Consider the following 25,829-nt stretch of genomic DNA (forward strand, 5'->3'; position numbering starts at 1 on the left):
GGTCTGACACATAACTGGTATATAAACATTGATATAATGAATGAATGACAAGTCAACCAAGGCAAGGTGCTCAGAGTGACATGATGGAGACAACACAATACAGTAAACCTTTATTCCACCATCAGAAAGCTGGATTAACTAACCCCATGTTATCGGTCTTCCCTGTCGCTTATACACTACCCAGAAGGCTCTGGCTTCCCAGAGACCTTGACAAAACCCCAAACCTCCCAGAAATAATGTCAAACCTCATAATTTTCAGGTCTTATCTTCTAAATTAGATTGTGAAGTCCTGTAGCACAAGAGGTGTGTTACTCTTTGTACATGCCCCACATCTTTTATCTCAGTGCTTCTTGCAGAACAGATCTATATAAATGCCTGTTGAACGACTGTATTGGAATGGATTGGAATTATGGCTGGGAGACTGTCCTAATAATCCAATCTCCTTGAGATAATTCTCGGTGAATTCAGATGATGAGGGAAAGAGGAAATCAGGATAGTGGCAGAGACAGAAGGAAAGACTGAAGGAGGAAAAGCAGGCAGGATCTGTCAACTCATTGGATATGGAAAAAGTATTCAAAGACTTTGATCCAAGGTGACAGATTGAAGGATTATGCCCGAGAGAGAAATGTAGATGTTCTCCTGTCCCTTAACCGTCTCATCCTTACTTCATTTTGAGCATGGAGGGAAGATTCCTCATGAATCAGTCTGCAGTGTTCCTTGGAGATAGATCTGGGAGGGTCACTCAGGAGGATCCAGGAGGACAAAAAGGAAAGGTTTGCCCTTGTCCCGCTAGATGAGCTTTATTCTGCTGAGGAGGAGAAGAAATTTGAGCTGAATATATTTTTGGTTCGTACAAGTTGTAAGTGCTCTGTTTGATAGCAAGTTTGTTTGAATGGCTCATTTCATAACTACACATAGTTTTCCCAAATAAATGGTGTCTGTAGAATGTTCAGGTTAATGCATGAGTCCAGTGTTCACGAGTGTTTGCACTTAGAGCGACTGAGCCTTCTTTCTTAATAAGTCATCTTGGCATTTTGTCAACAAGTTAATTTGCTTTTCTAAGAAACTAGATTAATACTTCCTGTACTTTGTGCTATTCACAGATCTACAGTGCAGTGAGAAGGGGAGAAGAAACAGAAGAGACAATTAGATCTCTCCTCCATTTCTTCACAAAGCTCCCAGCCTCCGAGGCAGCCCATGAAAGGATAAGCATTGGTCCGTGCTTAAAGCAATGTGTCCAAGACACTGTTTGTGAGTATCGTGCCACCCTCCAAAGGACTTCCATATCTCAGTACATCACCGGCTCTCTGCTAGAAGCCACCACATCTTTAGGAGCAAGAAGTAGCCTTCTCAGTTCTTTTGGAGGATCCACCGGACGAATGATGCTGAAAGGTAATGTCTGAAATTTCACTTTTAACTTTTCATCTTTGAATGCAGAAAAGAATCTAAGTTAACATTTATTGCATCTTCTGATGGAAAATTGAGTCCACGTATCAGCAACTTTAAGAAAAGATAGCTGCTTTAAGAGAATATATAAAAAGATAGTCCTCTATCAAAATCCCTTAAGGTATAAACATTCCAAATAATAAGCATTAAGATATTGAAATTTCTTTTTAAAAAATAGCTAAAAGGCTATCTTTAATTTTTCTAAGTTATCCAGATAGGTGGTTTCTCCTAGTGGTATTCTATGACAGATGTCAATTATTGTAAAAAAAGTCTTGTAAACAAGTGTAGTCACGTGGCCACAGTGAAAACCAACCGTTTCATTCAAAACAGAGTGGAATATAGTTCTCGTTTCTACACAGAATCAATAGGTTCATGTTGACCAGCAGAGCTAAAGGCCATCTTCCAGTGACTCCCATCTTAAAAGATAAGATAGGTGTCCTGCTGAAAAATGAAAGCCAATGGAAAATGGGATCAGAACTTCCCAGCTACTTCCCACAAGTAGCAGAAAGGCAAGTCAGAGATGGCAGTGCACCAAAGAACCTTGGAGATTTGTGCACTGCACAGCTGTCACCACCCGCTTGGCAGTCCTCCCTGGCAGGAAGCTGCCAGCCAGACGGGGACCACGCAGAGCAGCATTCCACTGCCTGGGGGCTGCCAAGAGCTCAATCTGACATCCGGCCACTTCTCTCAAGGAGAGCAGCTCTTGTCCCTCCACAGCAAGCCCCAGACCTACGATTATCAGGCCAATGGCCTCCCTCCTTGACCCTCAACCTCCCCACTCCCAACACCCCTTGGGCGAGCCCTAGAGGGGGTTCACACCTGAGTGGGTGCCATGTTGATTTGTTTTCTAGAGTCACCTTCACTTTTGTGGATTGGTTATAAAGAATGAATGAAGAAAAACACAAAATGTGGGACAACTAATCCAAGAGACTAAAGAGGAGACACTTGGTTTCATATGTGTTTCATTCATTCAGCATATGTTTTTTGAGCCCCTACTAGGTGCTGGGTAGGGAACAAAGCATAGCCCCTGCCCTCAAGGAACTTGCAGTCTCTAGGTAGTAGGCAGTTTCCCCTGTACATAGGATTCAAGATTTCCCTACTCTAATGCGGCTCCTGGTAACTGCCCAGCTTACATTCTCCATCAGTGCTCTTCCTGGGAATTTGGGCTGAGATTAGCATGTAGAGTTGGCATTGCTTCAGTGCTTGTGACTCTGTGTGAGGACCTTATCCTGTGAGTTAATCAAGCTGTGTTGATCAGATACCCACTCTGTGCCCAGCAGTGTGTAGGTGTTATGGGAGATCCTAATAAAGTACAAGTGAATTTACTCCCCTTTAGGTTGTTTATGACCCTAATGAGGAGGCCACATTTGCATGCAGCAAGTGTTCAAAGAACAGACTGCAGAGAGTTAAATGCCAAATAATGTGGAAGTGGCTCTAAGCGTTCAAAGAGTTTGGAGACAGAGTTAATGTTCCATGTGACAAATGGCTTGGCCGCAAACAAACAGAAGTCAATAAAAGCCACTTTGTTTCTTCCCCATTAATTGCAAAAGGGCAGATCTCCAGGCTCCCCAACCAAGGCAGGCTGCCTCCAGTCTTACACAGACCTTTGGGGAGAAAAAAGGAGGCCACTGGTTAAGGTGTCTGTTGCCCTGATAATAACTTGATCTCAATTGCTCTTTGCCTGTCTGTATTCAGATCAGAACTCCTATCAGCATTTCCATCTCTGAGACTCGTTGGATCATCAGCTAATATGTTATCTTTAAATGGGGGTTTTATGCAAGAGTTGGGAGTTTCTTTTACTTTCTGTTTTGCAGCTCTTTAATGGCTTCTGATATCCCTCTGTTAGTAGCTTCTGCTGAATAATACAATTAGCCAGTTGGCTTCAGCTCCAAGCTAATTTCTATAGCTCTGACTTGCTCTCTTGGAAACCTTTTTCAACTTCAGTGCCCACTCCCCTGGGGTTTTCAAAGTCTGTATGTGCCACAGTGAAACATACATTTCTTTAACATGCGGTGAGAGATAATGTGTCAAAAAAAACCCCACACATGGCTGTTCAAAGTCATGGAGTGTTTATGGAACCTGTAGGTTCAGCATACTGACTAGTTGAGTCTTGAGCTCTGTTGGTCGTATACTCCAGCAGGGGGTCTAGAGGATATGCTTGGCTGCTGTGCAGTGCTTTTCTGCTTGTTTTATTGTTCACTGTGTGTCCTGTGGCATTGAGTAGGCCAAGAACTTTCAGCTGTCTGTCACCAATGAAAATCTGTGGAAAGTGTGTAACATACTCAGTCCCCAGTTTATAAATGACTTGTGTTCCAGAAGTTCATTTCTCAGGAGCTGTGTGGAACTTAGAATGCCCTCCTGGAGAAGCAGTATTAAACGTTGTGATTTGGTTCCCAGACTCTAGTCCTCAAAAACCACTTTAACCCATAACACAGCTGAAATCTACACACTTCCCATGGAACAAAGAGAAAAACACAATTATTAGAATACTGAGAATCAGCCTCCAGGAAAAGCAATACAAGTGAGTTAAAAGACATTTCTTGTTGAGGGGAAATAATTTTAATTAAGATGAGTAGAGTTAAATTGAAACTTTTATGGAGCTTTTGTAAAGAACTTTGGGCCATTTCAGAGATTTTAGATGTTGGCATCTGTAGTTCTGTTGTTATGGTTAATTATCTTTTGAAACTCATATCTAACATGAAAGATTCAGAAAATTATTATCCCAGTAAGTTTTATTTCTTTTCTTTTAATGAGAGACTTATAAATGGAATGAAGAAGGGGAAAGGAGGGCAGGGCAGGGTTTATAATTTTTTTCCCAGGGGGAAAGGATAAGAAAGAGGGTCAAAAAGAAGGACTTCTTCCATGAGAGAGATCACGTTTGAAGTGGATTAAATGGAGTTGGAAAAGGTAGAAAAAAAGGAGGAGGGCAAAAGACAAATGCTGTATGATTCCTTTTATATGGGGCACTTAGAGTAATCAAAATCATAGAGACAGAGTAGAATTGTGGTTGCCAGGGGCTGGTGTGGGGTGGGTATGGGTGGGGAGTTACGGTTAATGGGTACAGAGTTTCCATTTTGCAAGGTGAAAAGAGTTCTGGAGATGGATGCTGGTGATGGTGGCATAACATTATGAATGCACTCATTACCACTCAACTATATTAAAAATGGTAAGGATGCTGAAGTTTTTGTTATATGTGTTTTACCACATACACACACACACACAAAAGAATTGAAGAATTTAAAAAGGAGGAGGAACATGTTCTGTAGGTCTTTGGTGCCAGGTCCATTAAGATGTTAGAAAGAACCAAAAAAGAAAAGGAAATATGAAGACAGCTTTTCACGTGACCTGCAGGTGCCCCAAGTCAACTTGTCTCCTGGAAGTGGTTATGATTACAAGATGAGGGTTGGAACCGCCTACAGTAGGTGAGAATAGGAGGAGAAAATGTGCAACCCGTTCTTCATTATTCACAGGGCATTCACAAGTCAGGAATCGGTAACTTAAGTGTTGATTAGTCAGAGTTCTGCAGCCTTGCAGCTTTACCACAGTCTACAGGATTCTGCTAACTCTCTGAAATCTCCATCAGCTTGCACACCTCCAGTGGTACAGGTGGCTCTAGAAAAACAGCCAACAGTCAGTACATTCCTGGTTTTCTGCCTGCAGGACCAATGAGGATGGTCCATCTACTAAGTGGAAAGTTTGCCAAATAATGAGAAACATTTTCTGATATGAAGCATCGAAAAGCAAGGGTATGCCCTTGATTACAAGGATGTACTGTGTCAAAATGGAAAATGGAGAGCTTACACCAGGGACTGTGTAAGGACTGTCAGGGACTTCCACTAGTTGAGTACAATCAAGATCTTTCTACTTCCCATCTGGTTCCCCTTCTCTTCCTTCCCATTAACCTTGTTAGAATCCCAGGACCAACTCTGTATAGCAGTGGCAGCCAAAATAATTATTAAGTTCAATAATCAGGAATACATTTTCTAAATCCACCTGCTGTTGTTTCTTTTTTTCCATTGTACTCCCTACTAAAAATTACAAAATCACAATAAAGTAAAAAGTGAGAGAAAAGAATAAGATAATTGATAGTAATGTAAAGCACTGAAATAGAAAAAGTAAAAAACGTAGTGACAAGGGGAGGACTTTTCAATATAAGGAGGCTAAATGTTTTCAAATGTGCATATTGTATCAGCCAATATAATAAATTTAGTACATTAAACTCAATTTTTCCTTCTCAAATTGTTCCTAAGTAAGTCTGTAAATTAAAGGATTAAATATTTATGTATTACCAGGACAAAGCATAGTTACCCATATTTAAATTATGTAGTAGACAGTGCTCATTTTTAACCAGTTTGGGTATGTGTATGTATAGAATAGCTATTAATAAATAAAGTTATCCATCATATATAGACTATAAATAGAATATCAATATGAAAACAAAAACTGCCCTACAAATGTAATATTCTTATTTGAAAATGGGGGATACTCTGTTTCTGATAGAAAGGTCTAATAAATTTTCAACTTATTTTCTTCTACTGCAATAAGTATGTTCTATTTGTATCTTCTTCTAAAGTAAATGCCTTTGAGTATAAAAATAAGACATCCTAATAGGAATACACACACACACATTTGAACTATGTGCTTGTACCTCATAAATAATTTAGTTTATTAAGGCTGTCCTGGTTGACTTCCTCATAATCAAAACAATTACCCTTTACATGCCCACCAGGAAAGGGAAGGCATATCCATAGTTCTAATTCCAAGATTTAAGTGTATTTAAAGAAACCCTCTGACTTACTAGTTTTGTGACCTTGAAATTATTTCATTGATGTTAAAGTATGCTTTAATGTAACTTGGGGTATGTTTTTGTGCCAGTTAATCAACTAAAAAGTGTTCATTCACTGCCCACTATGGCCTAGGGCTGTGTCACCTCTGGGAAGAATGTGAAAGATCACATCTGGAAGCCTTCAACTTGTAAAATAATATTTCTCACTCCAGAGAAGATGTAATATTAGGTTTCAGGTCTACTGAGGTAGCCCTTACTACCCTCAAGAGATTCGTAAAGTGCAAGGCTAGTCAGTTGATGGTGGGGTCTGTAGCTCACTGGGCTGGGAAGTTTGGTAGGCACAAGACAAAAGCCCTCTGCCTTGGGACACAGGTGGCCAGGTGTCATCCAGGAGTGTGACTCCATGTCGAGATGTACCTAAACATGCTCAGGTGTGACTGAGGAGTGTGACTCCACACCCATGCTTATAACCAGGGGGAGCTTCTCCAAAGCTCCAGTGAAGAGCGAAGTTACCTACCTCAGATATTACTGGAGACATGATGCTTCTTGAGTCAAAACAATTGTGTGTCTTTTGGGGGAGAAGGAGGGTGAAGCAGAGGAATTACATTTATTTTTTAATTCTTTCAAGATGACATCCCCATTACTGATATCTCTGAATTTTTATTTTATTTATTTTTAATTAATTAATTTATTGGCTGAGTTGGGTCTTTGTTGCTGTGCGCGGGCTTTCTCTAGTTGCGGCAAGCGGGGGCTACTCTTCGTTGCGGGCTTCTCATTGTGGTGGCTTCTCCTGTTATGGAGCACAGACTCTCGGCACGCAGGTTTCAGCAGTTGTGGTTCGTGGGCTCAGTAGTTGTGGCTCACGGGCTCTAGAGCGCAGGCTCAGTAGTTGTGGCGCACGGGCTTAGTTGCTCCAGCGGCATGTGGGATATTCCCAGACCAGGTCTTGAACCCATGTCCCCTCCATTGGCAGGCGATTCTTAACCACTGCGCCACCAGGGAAGCCCCTCTCTGAAATTTTAAACTCTTCCATCTGTAAAGAGAAAGTTGGGTAGAGGGGAGGATTAAAATTAGAATTATAGTAATAGTTGTGAACATTTTTTAGTTCTTGCTTGGTGCCAGGTATTACTCTGAATGCTTTATACGTGCGATTTCATTGACAATTCAATGGTCCAATGAGGGAGGTACTGTCTACTAAATGAGGAAACGGAGACCCAGAGACATGAAGAAACTTGCCTAGGTGTACACAGATAGTCCGTGATAGAGTCAGCACTTGAAACCAGACAGCCTGTTGATTCAGGCAATGCACCAAGCCCTTCATCTGCATTATTTCATTTAGTCCTTATTGTGGGTTGACTTGTGTCCCTTGAAAGAAATATGTTGAAGTTCAAACCCCAGTTCCTACAGATGGGACTTTATTTGAAAATAAGATCTTTACAGATGTAATCGAGTTAAGATGAGGTCACTTTCAGTTAGAATCGGCCCTAAACCCAGTGACTGGTCTCCTTTATCCAAAGAAGAGATGAAGACAGACCATTCTGGGATGAACACCCATGTGATTATAGAGGCAGAGATTGGAGTGATGCACCTGCAAACCAAGGAATGCTAAGGACTGCCGGCCACCACCGGCAGCTAGGAAGAGGCTGGAAAGATTCTGACCAGGGTCCAAGGGGGAGCATGGCCCTGCCAACACTTTGCTTTTGGACTTCTAGCCTCTAGAACTGAGAATAAAGTTGCATTGTTTTAAACCATCCCAGTGGTGGTATTTTGTTACGACAGCACTAAGAAATTAAGACAGTCTTTTTGACAATCCTGTTAGGAAGAAACATTAGCACCTGGAAACTGAAGCTCATAGAGGTTAAGTGACTTGCCCAAGGTCACCCAGATAGTAAGTGTGTGCAGCCAACCCAGGTCAAGCTTCTCCAAGGCCTGTGCTCACAGCCGTGCGGGAGACATGTTTGCAGCTCTCCAATGGCACTGTCCATTTCCGCTTTGTTTTAGTTGTTCGGCCCCATCCTCCTCTCCCACAAACACCTTGCCTGGCACAGGACCGGGCACAGAACAGACAGTCCGTAAACCTTCGTGGATTCCAGTGGCACATGTGTTCACAGAATCAAGGAACATGTAATCATTGCTCCTTGCAACACTTAACTGAATGAGATCATTTTAGAACCAAAAAAAGAAAACACTAATTTACCTGTAGTTTGCACTAACATATCAGACTCATACAAAATGAAAATACAAATACATTCAGGAAGTTTCCAAGCAGGAACAAAAGCTATATTCAGTGTCTCAAAAGCTACTGTCAGTGCAAGGTGCTGGAATGGTTGCAGAGTTATCTCTGGGATCTTTCTTGCTCCCTGTCTGAACTCCTCTCCCCTCCTCCTCAGACACTGTTGCCTCTGGGGGTGCAGAGCCCCCCTAACTGTATCAGCCCATTCACTCCTAGCTTACTACCCCATTAAAAACACAATCTCCTGTTTTTTCTACAGTGGACCCCAGCTGGGCTTTGTGAAGAGAGAGGTCTTCTAGGTTGGAATAGAAACCTGGGGTGTTGACTGATAAGGGAAACTCCTCCGGGAGGGCCAGGGACAGATAGAGGAGCTGATGGTAACTGATGGTAACTGATGGTAACTGATGGTAGCTGATGGCAGAGGGAACGGGGCACCCAGGTGTAAAGGCATGAGACAGGAAAAGGCACGGTGTGTTCAGGAACTGCTGGTCTACCAGGCTGTTCTGGCCAAATCTTGGGGCATGCAGGGAGTAAGTAGGAAGGCATGAGCTGGGCTGGGGGGAGAAAATACATCTTCATGGGGTTGTATTTTATGATAAAGAGCTTGGCTTTTACCTTGTAAGTAATGAGAGACACTGAAGGGTTCTAAGGAAGTGTGTGATGTGAGCAGACTGTGTTTTTAGAAAGATCCATCTGGCTGCAGTGTCGGGTGGGGCTGCTCAGAGTGTCACCCTTAGCCCACCTGCATCGGAATTGCCCAGCCTGAGTGTCCATAGCTTTCTGGGCTTCACCCCCAAACCTACCGAATTAGGGTCTCTGATACTTCAGGTGAGTATGTTTGGTGTGGAAGGTGGACAGAAGGAAAGAGCAGTGAGAACTAGGAGGCTGTTGCTAAGGCAAGGTAGGGTGCTGCTGGCACATTTAGTAATTGGTAAAAATTACGAAGAGGCTCCCTCCTCACTCTTTGCAGGGTGATGCAGCCTCATACCCACACATATCATTTAGTGCACAGCATGCGGGCTGGATCTCGGACCTCCCCTCCACTCGGGTAAGGACTTTTGTGCAGTGCACAGACTGTTCACTGTACCAAAGAGTCTAAATCCTTGGGAAGCAGCAGAGAGTAAGTAAGTAAGTAGAATTAGAAATAGTAAGTAAGAATTAGAAATAGTAAGTAAGAAGTAGAATTAATAGAATGTGGAGACTGAATGGGTGTAGTGGGGATAAACGGAGTTAGGTTTAAGATGACCATGAATTTATCTTTAAAAAAATAATTTCAAATCCTTCCATCGTGTTACTAATGGCAAAACTTAATAGAATTATTGGATCATATGCCCATCCATCCTTCCCATCGCTTTAAGAAATCAAGAAATTAAGGGTTGGTTAAATCCTAACATTGAATTCAGAAAGATGGTTGGTGAGGACAGCAACCCCAGCCAGTCACTTGGAGTTCTTCTGTTTGAGCTGATCATAAAAATGTCAAGTCCTAGTTACAGAAACTCAGAGTGGGCCATATTCCTGAAATTCATTTGCAAGATAGTTACTTGAAACTCTATACCCAAAGAAACAACAGCAACCGGATTCCAAGCCTTCCTCCCAAAGCTTGCACACCACGTATAAAACTGAATTCATAACTATTTTAAATCAAAAAGTCCTAAAAGGTGACTTTTCAACGTCAGTAAGCAAATGTTTTCCCAAAACAAACTGGAATAAGAAATCGCCGCATTACTGTTGGTGGGAATGTGAACTGGATGCAGCCACTGTGGAGAACAGTATGGAGGTTCCTTAAATAACTAAAAATAGAACTACCATACGACCCAGCAATCCCACTACTGGGCATATACCCTGAGAAAACCATAATTCAAAAGGAGTCATGTACCACAATGTTCACTGCAGCTCTATTTACAATAGCCAGGACATGGAAGCAACCTAAGTGTCCATCAACAGATGAATGGATAAAGAAGATGTGGCACATATATACAATGGAATATTACTCAGCCATAAAAAGGAACGAAACTGAGTTATTTGTAGTGAGGTGGATGGACCTAGAGACTGTCATACAGAATGAAGTAAGTCAGAAAGAGGAAAACAAATACCGTATGCTAACACATATATATGGAATCTAAAAAAAAAAAAAAAGGTCATGAAGAACCTAGGGGCAAGACGGGAATAAAGATGCAGACCTACTAGAGAATGGACTTGAGGATATGGGGAGGGGGAAGGGTAAGCTGGGACAAAGTGAGAGAGTGACATGGACATACATACACTACCAAACGTAAAATAGATAGCTAGTGGGAAGCAGCCGCATAGCACAGGGAGATCAGCTCGGTGCTTTGTGACCACCTAGAGGGGTGGGATAGGGAGGGTGGGAGGGAGATGCAAAAGGGAGGAGATATGAGGATGTGTGTATATGTATAACTGATTCACTTTTTTATAAAGCAGAAACGAACACACCATTTTAAAGAAATTATACTCCAATAAAGATGTTAAAAAAAAGAAAAGAAAAGAAATCACCACATTGATCCCAAAAGAGGAAGGTTTAGAGAAGGATAAAGAGCAGATGGATAACCTTGGGGGAGTTAAGAAATACGTTTAAATTGAAATGTAAAGAGAGAAGATTAAGAATAGTATTTAAAGCTGAAACATACAGTTACCAATAGAAAAATAAAACTAAAAAAATATAACTTGCAGTAATGGGGAGAATGGGCCAAATTCCTCATCTTTCATCGAGGTGATTAAATGTATTCTTCTTGGGCTTCCCTGGTGGCGCAGTGGTTGAGAGTCCACCTGCCGATGCAGGGGACACAGGTTCGTGCCCCAATCCGGGAAGATCCCACATGCCTCTGAGCGGCTGGGCCCGTGAGCCATGGCCGCTGAGTCTGCACGTCCGGAGCCTGTGCTCCGCAACGGGAGAGGCCACAACAGTGAGAGGCCCGCGTACCGCAAAAAAAAAAAAGTATTCTTCTTGAAAGGGAAGAGAATATATATTTTTAAATGGGATGAAAATCTTTTTTACACTAGGAGGTAACTGCCAATGAATAGACAGAATCATGCAAAAATGGTTACCTCCAAGAGAGGCCTCTTACTTGTCACCTCCTATCCATCCTTTCTATTTGAATGTTAATTTCCATGTGCACCTACTACATGAGTGACGTTTAAAAAGAGGCATTTGGAGCCTGTGTGAAGACTGATGGATTCAAACCACTTGTTTCCAATGGTATTGTTTTCTGCAGCCATAATGAAGACCATTTGGGGCTCACATTCAAATGAGAAGGGGGACAGAGGCTTTGTTGAAGCAAGCAGAGAGAGGGGCTCAGAATCAATAAGACAAGTATTATCTGGGGCTCTCTTTGTCCTGTAGGACTCTCAGCCTCTGAGTTGCTTCATGGTTAAAAGAAATTGAACAGGAGCATCATTCTGTCTTTTGTTCGAGTCTTGACTTCAACACTGCGTCATCTTGAATAGGTGACTTTTCATTTCTAGGCTTCAGTGTCTGCCACCATAAAGCAGGAATAAGAGCAACAACCTCACAGAGTTGTTCTGAGGATTAAATGAGATAATGTATATGAAGAACTTAGCGTAGTATCTGGCATCTAGTTTGTGTTCAGTAAATGTTACAGTGATGATGTGATGCTGAGGGCGATGATGGTGGTAATGATGATTGCTGCCACCCTTTGCCAACACTGTGAAATGCCAGCCCTCCACTGTTCTTTTTTTTTTTTTTAATTTTTATTGGCATATAGTTTATTTACAATGTGCTAGTTTGTGGTGTACAGCAAAGTGAATCAGTACATATACACATTCTTTTTTTTTTTTTAATTCTTTTCCCATATAGGCCCTTAGAGAGTATTGAGTAGAGTTCCCTGTGCTATACAGCAGGTTCTTATTAGTCATCTATTTTATATATAGTAGTGCGTCTATGTCAATCCCAATCTCCCAATTTATCCTTCCCCCGTCCCCCCGCCCCCCCACCGCCACCTTATCCCCTGGTAGCCGTAAGTCTCTGCTCTTAGCCAGGTCTCCCTGGCTATGGGCTCAGAGAAGTAGCATCTTACGGGACACTTGAAAGGAGGTATCTAGAGGCTGGAGGCTGCCCCTCTGTATGGTTTGCCTTAGGACTCATGCATCAGGCCACTCATTAATTCATTTAACAAATATTTGTTGAGCATCTTCTATGTGCCAAGCACTGTGTTAGGCCCTGAGGATAAAACAGTGAATAAGACAAAGTCACCTGATAGTGGAGGAGATGGACAGGTATACGTGCAATTTTAGGACCGTAGATAAATGCTGTAGTTGAGATAAGAACAGGATGTAGGGGCTCAGAGGGAAGTCCCTGTACCATCTTGAGTGAAGTCTGAGGTTTCTAAAACCATTTTAGAGCCTGGAGAAATGTGAATATCTACTTAACCAAGGAAAACAAGCCCTCACCTATATTATGATGCTTCTGTTGTTTCAGCTTCATTCTCTGCTGATATCATCCCTCTTCCCACAGAGTAGAAAAGATGCTAAGCATTTATTCCTGGGATTGGGCACCATGTCTACTAAGATTGGTATAAAATTTAGTGTTCAAGTTAGAATTTGTACATTTTTATGAAGATGGATGGATTACTCTTTACAATAAAATTAAATGAGATTTTTTTCAGTACGTGTACCTAATCCTCTTGAGTGTTTTAAATTGTTTAACGAACAAAAACCTCATTTAAATGAGCTATGAAAATTCTTGTCCATGGGAACATTTATAGAACATAATGGAAAATGCTTATAATTTGTTTATAATAACATGTGGGTCAGTAGCAAATATTTAAGAGGAAAAAAAGAGAAGGTCTCAGGATAGTCTGAGTCATTATTTAAACTTCTGTCAGAATTGAGTCTTAAAACCAAGAAACTTAACTAGTACAGTTAAAGTAGTAAGAGGGCATTTTAAGAGTGTTTAGTTTTCAATGGACTAAATTCTAACCGAAGGTTTTACCATCTTCTGGAAGATCTAAAATGTTTTGCCAACTGGAAATATGTACATATTTGGTATTTTAAGTCTTTTAGCTCTGTATTTCATTATAACAACAAACTTTTTAGAGAACAATTTCTATAATATTAATCCCATAAATGATTCTATGATAGCCTGAACAAATGGATGCTTCAACGCCTCTGAGGCTCTACCTGTGAATTTTACAGTCACCAGAAACACCCTTGGTAACAGTCATGGGTCCCCAGTTTATACAGAGAAACACATTTTTACATTAATAAGCAGACATCTAAAATCCATTTCAAGCAGATACTGTGGATGATCTGAGAACACGGAGGGGAACTGAGAGCATGAAAAGTTTCAGAGACTCTGGCAGCTCATAAGATCTGAGCTTATGGACTGCCAACTCTAGAACCAAAACCTTTAACTGGGCTTAGTGGGGCAAACCCAGCATTTGGTCCCAAGTCTGTCTGATTCCCAATCCAAGTTCTTAACCATTAGGAAACCCTCCAATTTTATCTCCCACTCAAATCTCAGCCTGTCCTGAGCATGTGTGTGTGTGTGTGTGTGTGTGTGTGTGTGTGTGTGTGTGTGTACATACATGTATAAGTACAACATGGAACCCCCAATTTGAACACAGGTCTGTCTGACCACAAAATTGATCACTTCTCTGCGTACCTGCTGCCTCCTTGACCTAGAGACCTCCAAGGACTTCAAGGCTATTTCAGGCATTCTTTGATATGGGTACCTATGGGGGTGGGTGGAAGGCTTTTCCCTTCTACAGCTGAGTCAGCAGTCATAGCACAGAATCAACCAAACGGGAGAGGAAGTCTCAGAAAATATTTGTTGAGTGAATGAATGAGTAAATGAATACCTGTGCACAACTCTAGGCTAACACACAGTTACCTGTACTAAATAAAACCAGAAGAGCACGTTTGAACCCATCTGATTTGAGCCTGTGAGCATCACGAATATCTAAAGTTAACTTACCAGCAATGGCTATTTTTCAAACATCGTTTACAAAAATCATTTGGGCTGGTCCCAGCCCTGCTCAGTATGTGACTAAAGGTATATGGCAGAAGACAGACCATCTGAGAGCCACACAAGGCATATTTGATCTTCATTGGCCTCTGAGCAGGAAAGTCCTGCCCTATCCCATAGTGAGGCAGACAGCCACAGAATGATTTCTCTGTCGTCTGGTTCTGTCACTGCTCTATATGCCCTCATGCCCCTGGGCCTGTTGGCAAGTGCTCCTTAGGGCTTTATCTCTGCAAAGTGGACCCACACTGTTGTTGACAAAAGAGAAAAGGAGTAAAGAGGAGAGGCTCCAGTCTCTGCATTAGCCCTGCTTTGAAGGGTCTGGGGTCTCTTTCCTGAGCAAAGAGATGAGGGCATCTCCATTCCACAGCCCTCACACTGAGAGAGGAGCCCCTATTTTCTCTCTATCTTTGGGGAAGGCCCTCTTCTCTGTGGTCATCATACCCCAGCACACCAAGAACAGGCTGCTAGTGGTTGAAATTCATTTACCTTGCAAGTATTATTAAACACCTGCACTGCCAGGTATTAAGAATAGAAAAGACATTTTCCCTACCCACATGGAGCTTAAAGACCAGTAGGGAATCATGTAATTACAAAAATAAATGACAAGTTGTGGCCATGGTACATGCTACCAGGGAAAGGGCCATGACTGTGTGAGACCCTCTAAAAGGGGGATTAAACCCAGGCAGAGAAGGCAATGATGTTTCCACTGAGGGCTAAAGGTCCAACAGATATTAACTAAGAGAAGGGGAGCTGGAAGAGTGTTCGAGGCAGAAGTAATCATTTGTGCAAAGGCCCCATGGCAGCCGGGGAGTATGGCAAGTTTGAGGTTTGAGTGGAGGGTGGAGATCTGCAGGGTTCCTCAGAAAAGTCAGGAGAACTCTGAGTGACAAAGTCTAACAGGTACTGGGTACTCACTGTGGGCCAGGCACTCTCAGAAGTGTTTTTTTTGTTTTGTTTTGTTTTTTTAATATTATCTAATTTAAGACTTACATTTTTACATGTGAAGAAACTAAACCACAGAGAGGCAAAACAAACTACCAGATAGTGCAGGGTCTTGTTAAGGGCTCCTGTCTGTATCCCTAGGAGCCATGGAAAACCATCAGAGAGTTTTAAACAGAAGAGACACAATAGGATTTCTCTTTCAAAAGGATGATTCTGACAAAAATCAACTAGAGATGCCCCCACTTACACTGCCTCTCTAGGCCTCTTTACCCCCAAATAAAAATGTTTACATTTAAAACCGTCGAGGCTATTGAATCTGAAAATAAATGATATTCTGAAAGAGAGACGCAGCTTGTATGAGCTGTAGTGCTGTGTGGTTGTTCTGAGGAGGTGGGCAAAGGAGGAATAACCTAGTGACCCAGCTTTCTCTACTTTCTGGGAACTGTATTCCAAGAAGTTTAGAAGACAGGCTATGGTGTGGACTAGAAAGGGGGATTGAAGACACTCCCTCCCCGCAGGCCCAGGGGGACTGTTAACACTCCCCCACCCCAAGCCAAACTCACTGAGTGTTGAGTCATAGCAGTGTCTTGCTTTGACCAGGAGAGCAAAAACTCCCTTGTGGGCCAAATTCAGGCTATGTGGCTTTTTCTTTGACAGCTGCAGTATTTTTTTTACATTAGGAAATTTTGCATTAAAATGTGGAGCTCTGGCTTTTCTGACACCTCTGGGCTACCATTCTCCCTTGGCCCCTTGCACTGGCCCTGGTGCATGCACACCCCCAAGCAAGACACACCAGCTTGCTCTCCCATATACCTGGCCCCGCCACTGTGTTGTCTCCCTCCCAGCTCAAGTCTCATTTCCTCACCAGTCTGACCCTGCAGACAGCTACATTTGTGTGCCCTGGATGGCATGCTAGGGAGGATTTCAGTTCATGGGTTTAGGAGGCTGGGCTGGAAGCAGGAAAGTCTTCTTTGAAAACGGCTTCTGCTGGGGGTCTCATTCCAGGCACGAGATAAAGTACAGGGTGGGAATGAGCACAGCGCCTGGGAAACAATGAGGAAGTGATTCTCAGCAATGATCTGTGGGCGGATGCAGTGAGGCGTAAGGCTAATTTGGTAGATGTGGTCACAATTTGGAGAGAACAAGGTGAAAATTTGGACCTAAAGCATTAGAAAGCCATCAGAGGCTCTTAAGCAGGTTGAATTTTAGGAAGGAGAGACCGACAAAAACATGGTATAGGTCAAGAGCCTGGAGGTAGGACACCCTCGGAAAGAGGGAGAGTAGTAGTTACAAACTTGCATGAGTATTCCCGGATCAGGAATGGTGCACTCAAAGTAAAGGGCCAGAAGCCAGTGTGAACCCACACAATTTTCGTTGGCACAAGGCAGTGCTTACCGGAAAAAGATTGGTCATGAAAATTTAGCATCACGGGGAGAAAAATGAAATGTAATAAAAATTACGGTTGGTTAAGAATGGAGGCATTTTTACTATGACACAGCCCCACTGTGAAAACCTCTGCATCTGTGCCAAGGGGTGACGCAGTCGGCTCAGCCCAAGGGGCTGGGAGCGGGGCCTCCTCGGGCTTCCATAAAACACAGATCTTGCCCAAATGTGGAAAACCTTTAGGGACATGAAAACCATGAGGGATCCATAGCCCTGATTTGAACCAAGCAGAATAAACAAACCCCTGCCCAAACTGGAACTCACTGGACGCCTTTCAGAGTTATCCAAGGGGAAAGGCTGGAGGCCTCAGGGGTCTTCAAGTGGGTTAATATCTTGTTTCACTGATTCACTCCAGTCTGATATAACTGCGTGCTCTTCGGTCTTTGTCCTTTTTTGTAGCATCTCTCAACACCTCAGTTGCAAACCCAGAAATGGATTGTGTTCTGAACCTAAAACATATACAGTACCTTTTTTTTTTTTTCTGCTAATGAGATGTTAAAGCCCAAGTTAGACCATCTGGAAGTGTGTTTCATGTTCAGGAACTGGATTGGAAAAGTTCCAGAGAGCATTCACATTTTTCATAGACAGGGTTTTGGTAAGTTCCCAACCTCTTAAGCTCTTACCCTGTCTCTAGCCCACCTCTAGGAAATATAAGGTAATATAACACGCTATGAAAACATTTGCTGAGTGCTGGCCATGGCTTTGTCCCAGCCAGGGATGAAAACAATGAAAAAAGGCAGTGTCCTTCATCTCTAGGAGTCATTGATTTAGTTGACAGAAAGACTGACGTTCGAATATGTGGTTACACTGTACTGTGACACATATGAGGCAAAAATTAGTGATGAAGAGTGTGCACTTTGGTAACAGACAGACCTAAATCCCAGATCTACAACAGACAGGCTGTGTGACCTGGGGCAGATTACTTAACCTTTCTGTTAACTTAACCTTTCTGAGTTGTATCATCCTGCCTGTAAAATGGGGACAATGCAGATACTTGCCTCAGAAAATTATAACAGGATAAAATCAATGAACCTAATGAATATAAGGTGATTAGCACACTGTCCAAAACAAACAAAAAAAAGGTGGAGATGGAGCAAATAAGACATTCCAGAAATAGCAAGAACAGAGGCTTAGATCAGGATGGTTCTCCGAAGTGAATAGCAAGGGATCAGGTTTGGCAGGAGGGAGGGATGGCATGGAGGGGACTGTGGGAAATGGAGCTGGGGAGGGTGCCCTCGTCTGGAGGCCATCTGGAGCTGCAGGTGGCCCCTGGGTCAAGGCAGACCTCGGGAGGACGGGGGTCCAGACAGAGCTATTCCTGGCTCTTGCCCTCAGAGCTCATTTCTCCCATCCACCCCCATCCCTTCCCACAATTCCAGGCTGCATCAACCACCAACAGCACCTCACCTGCCTCGAAGTTCTCTCTCATCTTCCCGGTTAGCTCAGGTGGATCGTACACAGGTAAATTCCTTTTTCTCCTTCTCTGCCTCAGCTGTGAGAAAATTGGAATTTTTTTTTGAATGCAAAGTCTTCCTTTAAAAAAAAAAAAAAAGGATAGAAGGATATGAGGGAGGAAAAAGAGATAGAAGAAGGGAAAGGGAGGGAAGTGGATAGGGGATGGGATGGACATACAGATGTCCAGTAACAGACATGTTCAGCAAAGCACAGACTACCTCATATATCAAAAGTGGGTCACAAAGATCAGCCTTGCCAGTGGATTCCATTTGAAGGACTTCCTGTTCTTCTCTTCCTTGCTTCTGTCTGAATGTCTGGTGGACTTGGAGAGATTACACTAGCTATCTGAGGAAGAGTCTGCTTGCTGACATGGATGCCACATCCCTTCCAGAACCTTCTCACCTCTCCACAGTGGGGGGAGGGGGAAGCCCAGGACTTAGATTCCTTTGGCCTTAGGCTGTGTCACATTTCTTTGTGTTTATCAATCTCTCCATCTGTTCATTCAGTGACAGTTACTAAACTCTCCTCTCTGCAGGCGCCCTGCCGGGAGGGAGTTGCAGATAGAAACATAAGCTATAGGAGGTCCAAACAACAGTACTACAGACTCTGAAAACAGCACCAAGAAAGGACCAGGGCTACCCAGAGCACCTTTGTATCACATATATCATACCCAAAGGTGACTGCTTAGTGTTTAACTTGGACGTAAATTCTGGTGGTATTGTTTTTTTAAAAAGGTTACTCTTGTACCTTTATTACTTTGGACCTAAAAGCAAAAAGCCTGCATTGCTTTAAAAATATTAAGACTAACTTCTTCTACTGCTCAATTTAGTACAAATTAATGAGAAACCATGCATTTACGAAGTGACCTATGGTGGAATAAGATAATTGTAATTTCGGCTCCTGTGTTGAAAATGAATTTTTGATTATTTGATTATTCAGTCTCTCTGAACCTTAGTTTTCTGTATCCACAAAGTGGAAATAATAGGCTTATTCTATAAATCAGAGCAATGGAGAGGCATTCAATGTCCCGACTGTAAGCCATTTATAAAACTGTAAGCTGTTGTTGTTGCAACAGTTGTTGTTGCAAATAGTTGTGATGATAAGTAATGACCATGATGGTGGTCCTGGGTGTGGGTTTGTGAAGTCAATGGGCTTATTTTCTGCTATATCTGGATGCTTCTTTCCCTGTGGCCACCCTACTTACAATGAAACTCCATCAAAGCAGTGCTTCTCAAATAGTAATGTGCATCTGACTCTCCTTGGGACTTTGCTGAAATGCAGATTTGGATTTACTAGGTCTGGGGCAGGGACTGAGATTCTGAGTTTCCAGGACATTCCCAAATGATGCAGTTGCTGATGGCCAAGACCCTCATGTTGAGTAACAAGACTCTAGATTACCTCTGGAAGCCTCCTCAAGGGACCTTTCTGTATCTCATGGCTTTTGTGTCACACACCTTTGCCTGAGGAGAACTAACTCATCCTCTGAGAGCCAAAAGCTTCCATGCCAGGCCTACGCCTGGTCTTGGAGCGGGAAGCCCACCTGCTGCACACAGAACAAGAGCCCCATCCTGTGGCAGCACCCTTTGGTTGCTGCCACACACAGGAGGCAGCCTTTTAAAAAATGTTCTCCTGTTTGTTTGTTCCACTTCCCCTTAAGCTCTAATCTTTGGCTCAGAAGGCATCTTCAAAGCTTGGTGTGGTCAGTTCACCAGCCTATTTGAGTCCGTCTTTGAACCCTGCGGCACTGGTCTGAGCCAATCAAGTCCCCAGAAAATGGATTTCTAAACCCAAAGGCACTTGCCCTATTTCTAAGAGCTACACGTAACTCAACCAGTGCGAGTAATAGAAACAATAATAACTATCATTTATTGAATCAGGAACTACATGCCATAAACTGTTCTAAGTGCTTTAGCAACACCAACCCTCTTGCAATTGAAAATGTGGTCCCAGAACCAGAAGAAATCTCAGACCCCACCAAGACCTCTTGAATCAGAATCTGCATTATTTCAACAACAAAATTCCTAGGTAAAAATCCTGGGTTCAGTGCTAGCTGTGCCACTCACTAATGGTGCACACACTCTTTTCTCCCTTGCCTTCTGTCCTCAATCCCTTGGTCTCATTCAGTTTCAAGGTCACCTTGAAAAGACCCCAGGTCTTTCCCATTGACAAAGATGTTTGAGAGTTCTCTTTGGTGCCCAGGATTGGTGGTCAACAACTGTAAGTCTCACTCAGAGTGGCCAGAGAGGATTCTTCCTTCAGAGAGGGCAAGGGTCCAGTTGGGTTCCTTCAGGTGAAGAGCTTACAGAGTGATTAGATATGATCCACCAGCTGTTAAAAAATAAAATCTCTTTGTATTATTTATATTTATATCTGTAACTGTAGACAAAAAGGAAGTCACCCTGAAAGAAATAACAGACCAGTAAGTAATTGGGCCTTCAACAGAATGAAAAGCCACATGTCCTATGTGTATTAATGACCTATTCTCTCCCTTTGCCAACTCTCATGTTCTTATAAACAAGTAAATAATAACACTTTCCTTGGGCATATGACAACCTCCCCAGGGTTCATGTGGAAACATGTAGGTCTTCTATTAATGGCCCAGCCACTATACTGTTTTGTGTACACATAGTTCCCAAAGCAACCTGGTGAGGTAGGCTCATGATCCCCATTTCAAAGATAAGAAAACTGAGACTTAGGGGCCATAAATTGGTACCCCTACAAATTCCAGTTGCTTAAGAAGAGCTTGAGAAGGGGGAAGATAGCTGGTGGCTTTACCCTCTGTTGTCCTGAGCTATTATTCCCTCTGGACCCCAGCTTGCCTGTCCCTGTCCACAAACCAAGGCCCTATGGTTAGGCTAAGTGGGTGTCTCTGTTTTAAAAGGCATTTTGGGGACTTCATAGTGATCCCACCCCCTTCCAACTTCAGAGGTTTGCCAGAGCATTTGTCCCAACCACGTATGATATTTCACTTCTAAGGAGTTTAAGAAAATTGATTTTCCCCATCTTCTTGTTTCTTTACTGGTGTTTTGTACTCCTTCCAGCTGGGAGTTCACAGGAAGCTGAGCAGATGGCCTGCTCCACTCTGAGAGATTAATTACAGGGTTAAGCAACTAGAGAGTGGCTGAGTGGGATTTGGACTTGGTTCTGTCCCACTTCAGAGCCCGGGCACCTGAGCGCTGTCCCGCATTGCATGTGAAGCCTAGGGCTCCCCCTTCACCACCACCTTACCACATGCCTCTGGTGGGAGGCATGAGAATGAAGGTGCCCAACGCTCCCAGGCATGCAGCCCTAGTATGCCCAGTCAGAGCTGGCAGCACTCCAGCTCAGGGTCACAGATACAGAGGCTGGGCAGTCTGAACTGTTTATGTCCAGGTATGGGCACCAGTACCTCCTTTGTCTCTGCTGCTCTGACAGAGGATGACAGTTGTTATTCCAGGTCCTATGACTGTTTTATACCAAATCAGAGAGGAACTGACCTCAGGAAGGAATTATGAGGTCTCTCCCAGACATGATGAAACCTGTGTGTGTTTTCTTTCCACATTTTATTGGGCTGGCTCCACCCTTCTTCCACCTCCCACTGCCATCATGGACATCACTTCACAGAGCCAAATGGCCTTACTTATCCCCTAGGCTTTGGTCTAAGAAGGCTTTTGTGAGGATTCCTCTCAGTATCTCAGAGTAGAGGATAGTCAAGAGGCTGACGCAGATATCCATGCAGGTGGGAGTTGAGAGAAAGCAGTGAAAATGGGATGGAAGGGACTAATTATGGAAATAACTGGTGGACGAGTGGGTGCAAAATCAGCCCAGGACATGGAGGAATAACAGATGCCTCCAAGATTTTGGATCTGGGGAAGTAAAGGTGGTGCCCTAAAAAGAAAGGGCAAAGTTAGATCCAATCTGCATAGCTTGACTCTGAGGTGCTGGGATGTTCACATAGACACTCCGAATAGAAGCATCAGGATTGGAGCTGAGGGAGAGGTCAGAACTGGAATTACACATTTGCAAAGTCATCTGCTTAGCTGTGATGGCTGCAGCTTGAGATGAGCTTTTCTAGGAAAGAGAGATGAGAGAACTGAGACTGTAGAATTCAGTCTCAGGAGCTGCAAGGAGACTCAGAAGCCAGTGCCGTTGCTGGAGAGGTAAGGGGAGAGCCAAGATTGTGTAGTGTCCTGAGCCAGGACTCAGGGGAGGTCCATGGTGTGGGGCTTAGACTTGTAGATTACCAGGCTCCCTCTACATGACAATGGCATGGTGATTTTAATGCACCAAATCATAATGTCCTCAAATCTATCATTAGCCACTTTGGCATAGCTTTTTTTTTTTCCTGTTAAAGGTGGCTTTGACTTTGTCAGTAAAGATCTTCTGCTTAAATCATCAAACATAGTCAAAAAGCCATTAATTGCATAATTAAATACAAAGCAGTTCCTGTACAGCCTTGTCCACTACTAGATTAGATACATCCCATAGGTTGAATTCACATGGTAAGTACCTACTGAGTACTTGACTTGAAATAGCATTTGGTCAACAAGTGGGACATGGTGAATCCTAATGCCTTCCAGGTTTTGGTCCCATTTTAGTTGAAAAGGGGAAATGAGTTTTGAGTTCGTGCATAAATTTAACTCTGGTACCTAGAGTACAAGAAATGGTGAAGAGAATGGACTTTGGAGTCAAATGAGTCTAAGTCAGAATCCTGGCATCACTACTTAACTACCTGTGAATATTTAGGCAAGTTCCTTAGCCTCTCTGAGTTTCTTCAGCTGTAAAATGGAATACTTAATCATAGTCAGGCCAGAGTCACTGATAGGACTAAAGGAGATACTTAATAAAACGTTAGCAAGTAATGCTGTCAGTACCATTAGTGTTGCCTTTTATGGGAAAAAAAAATTCCAGGTCGGTATGTGTTTTTCTTATTAAGTGACTTTGACCTACCCAAAGTCTGGTACAGGTCAGTTCTGCAATAATATGTTCTAAATCAGAAATAACACGCACAAGTTTTCTCTTAAGTCATAGAGCTATTTTAATTGATGCTTATATCGTCACAGGTTGAAAATGTGATTATAATAACAAACAATAATAAAGAGTACATTTTCAACATGAATTTTTAAAATATATATTTCCTTTCTTTAAAACAAACATAATTTTTAAAAATATCAGAGTGTTTGTGATTTGGAGTCATGGTTACAGCCATGTCCCAGTTTGCCATCTGTTCTTGTCCAATGTACAGGTCCAAGTTAGGGTCAGAACTGCAGTTAGACAATAAATGTCTGCTGGTCTCATACAAAGCTCTTCTCAGTTAGACTGTGCTTACACACACAATATATTAATATAAAATGAATGTACAGTTAAGCATATGAAAATCAAAGTAATGCACTATATTAATAGAATAATGGACAACAACCACATGATTTTCTCAATAGATGCAGAAAAAATGATTTGACAAAACCCAATACCCTTTTACAGTAAAAACACTCAACAAAATAGGAACAGAAGGGAACTCCCCTAACCTGATAAAGTGCATCTATGAAAAACCCACAGCTAACATAATGCATAATAGTGGAAGACTGAGAGTTTTCCACCTAAGATCAGGAACCAGACAAAGATATCCATTCTCACTACTTCTATTCAATATTTTATTGGAGGTTCTAGCCAGGGCAGTTAGGCAAGAAAATGAAATAAAAGGCATCCAAACTGGAAACAAAGAAGTAAAACTATCTCTATTATCAGATAACATGATATCATATATAGAAAAACCTAAGGAATCTACTAAAATACTATTAAAACTAATAAATGAGTTCAGCAAGTTTGCAAGATACAAGCGCAGTTGTATTTTTGTACACTAGCCATGAATGAACAATCTGACAGTGAAGTTACAAAAACTATTTCATTTACAACAGCATCAAAAATAATTAAGAATAAATTTAACAAAAGAAATTCAAGACTTGTGCACTAAAAACTACGAAGCATTGTTGAAAGAATTTTAAAAGACATCAATAAATGGAAAGATCTCCTGTGGTCATGGATTTAAAACTTAATATTGTTAAGATGGCAATACTCCCCGAAGTGATCTACTGATTCAGTGCAATCCCTATCAAAATTCCAGCTGCCTTTTTTGCAGGAATCAATAAACTGATTCTAAAATTCACATGGACTTTCAGGGACCCAAAATAACGAAAATAATTTTTTTTTAATAAAAAGTTAAAAGGTTGGAAGACTCACATGTCCAATTTCTAAACTTACTACAAAGCTACAGTAATCAAAACAGTGTGGTACTGGCATAAGGACAGACATATAGACCAATGGAATAGAATAGAGATCCCTTGCATGTATGGTCAAGTAATTTTCAACAAATGTATCAAGACCATTCAGTGGGGCAGTTTTTCAAAAAATAGTGCTAGGAAGATTGGCTGTCCACATGAAAAAATGCATTTGGACACTTCCCTAACACTATATATAAAAATTAACTCAAAATGAATCAAAGACCTAAAACTATGAAACATAGGGGGAAAGCATCATGACATTGTATTTGGCAATGATTTTTGGATATGACACCAAAGGTACAGTCGACAAAATAAAAATGGGCAAATTGGACCTCATCAAAATTAAAAATTTTGTGATATTCAATATCTTATAATAACCTATAATTGAAAATAATATGAAAAAATGTATATATATAACTGAAACACATTGCTGTACACCTGAAACTAACACAATATTATAAATCAACTATACTCCAATTAAAAAAAAAACTTTTGGACTTCCCTTGTGGCACAGCGGTTAAGAATCTGCCTGCCAATGCAGGGGACATGGGTTCGAGCCCTGGTCTGGGAAGATCGCACATGCCACAGAGCAACTAAGCCCGCGAGCCACAACTACTGAAGCCCGCACGCCTAGAGCCTGTGCTCCACAACAAGGAAGCCACCACAATGAGAAGCCCACACATGGCAACGAAGAGTAGCCCCTGCTCACTGCAACTAGAGAAAGCCCACGCACAGCAATGAAGACCCAACACAGCCAAAAATAAATAAATAAATACATTTATTTTAAGAAAAAAACTTTGTGTATCAAAGAACACTATCAATAAAGTAAAAAGGCAACCCACAGGATGGGATAAAATATTTGCAAATCATATATATAATAAGAGATTAATATCCAGAATAGATAAAAAACTCAACAACAACAAAACAACACAATTCAAAGATGGGCAAAGGACTTAAATAGATGTTTCTCAAAAGAAGATATACAGAGACTTCCCGGGTGGTGCAGTGGGTAAGACTCCACGCTCCCAATGTAGAGGGCCCGGGTTCGATCCCTGGTCAGGGAACTAGATCCCACATGCATGCCGCAACTAAGGAGCCCATGTGCTGCAACTAAGGAGCCGGCAAACCACAACTAAGACCCAGTACAACCAAATAAATAAATATTAAGGAAAAAAAAAGAAAATATACAGATGGCCAACAAGTACATGAAAAGATGCTCAACGTCATTAGTCATTAGGCATGTGCAAATCAAAACCGTAAGATACC

General features: G+C 42.1%; 1 protein-coding gene across 3 annotated transcripts in view; it reads left to right on the top strand.

Moving 5' to 3' along the window:
- Positions 1 to 25,829, top strand: part of PLCE1 (phospholipase C epsilon 1) — a 318,800-nt gene that overhangs the window by 153,466 nt on the left and 139,505 nt on the right. For all 3 annotated transcript variants that reach the window (XM_029245178.1, XM_029245177.1, XM_029245179.1), the window contains exon 3: positions 1,104 to 1,392. In XM_029245178.1, the coding sequence (XP_029101011.1) occupies positions 1,104 to 1,392 (289 nt within the window). The remainder of the gene's footprint in view (positions 1 to 1,103; positions 1,393 to 25,829) is intronic.

This window comes from Monodon monoceros, unplaced genomic scaffold, assembly GCF_005190385.1.
Source record: "Monodon monoceros isolate NGI ecotype Baffin Bay Population unplaced genomic scaffold, NGI_Narwhal_1 Super_Scaffold_4, whole genome shotgun sequence".
NCBI classification, from domain to species: domain Eukaryota; kingdom Metazoa; phylum Chordata; class Mammalia; order Artiodactyla; family Monodontidae; genus Monodon; species Monodon monoceros.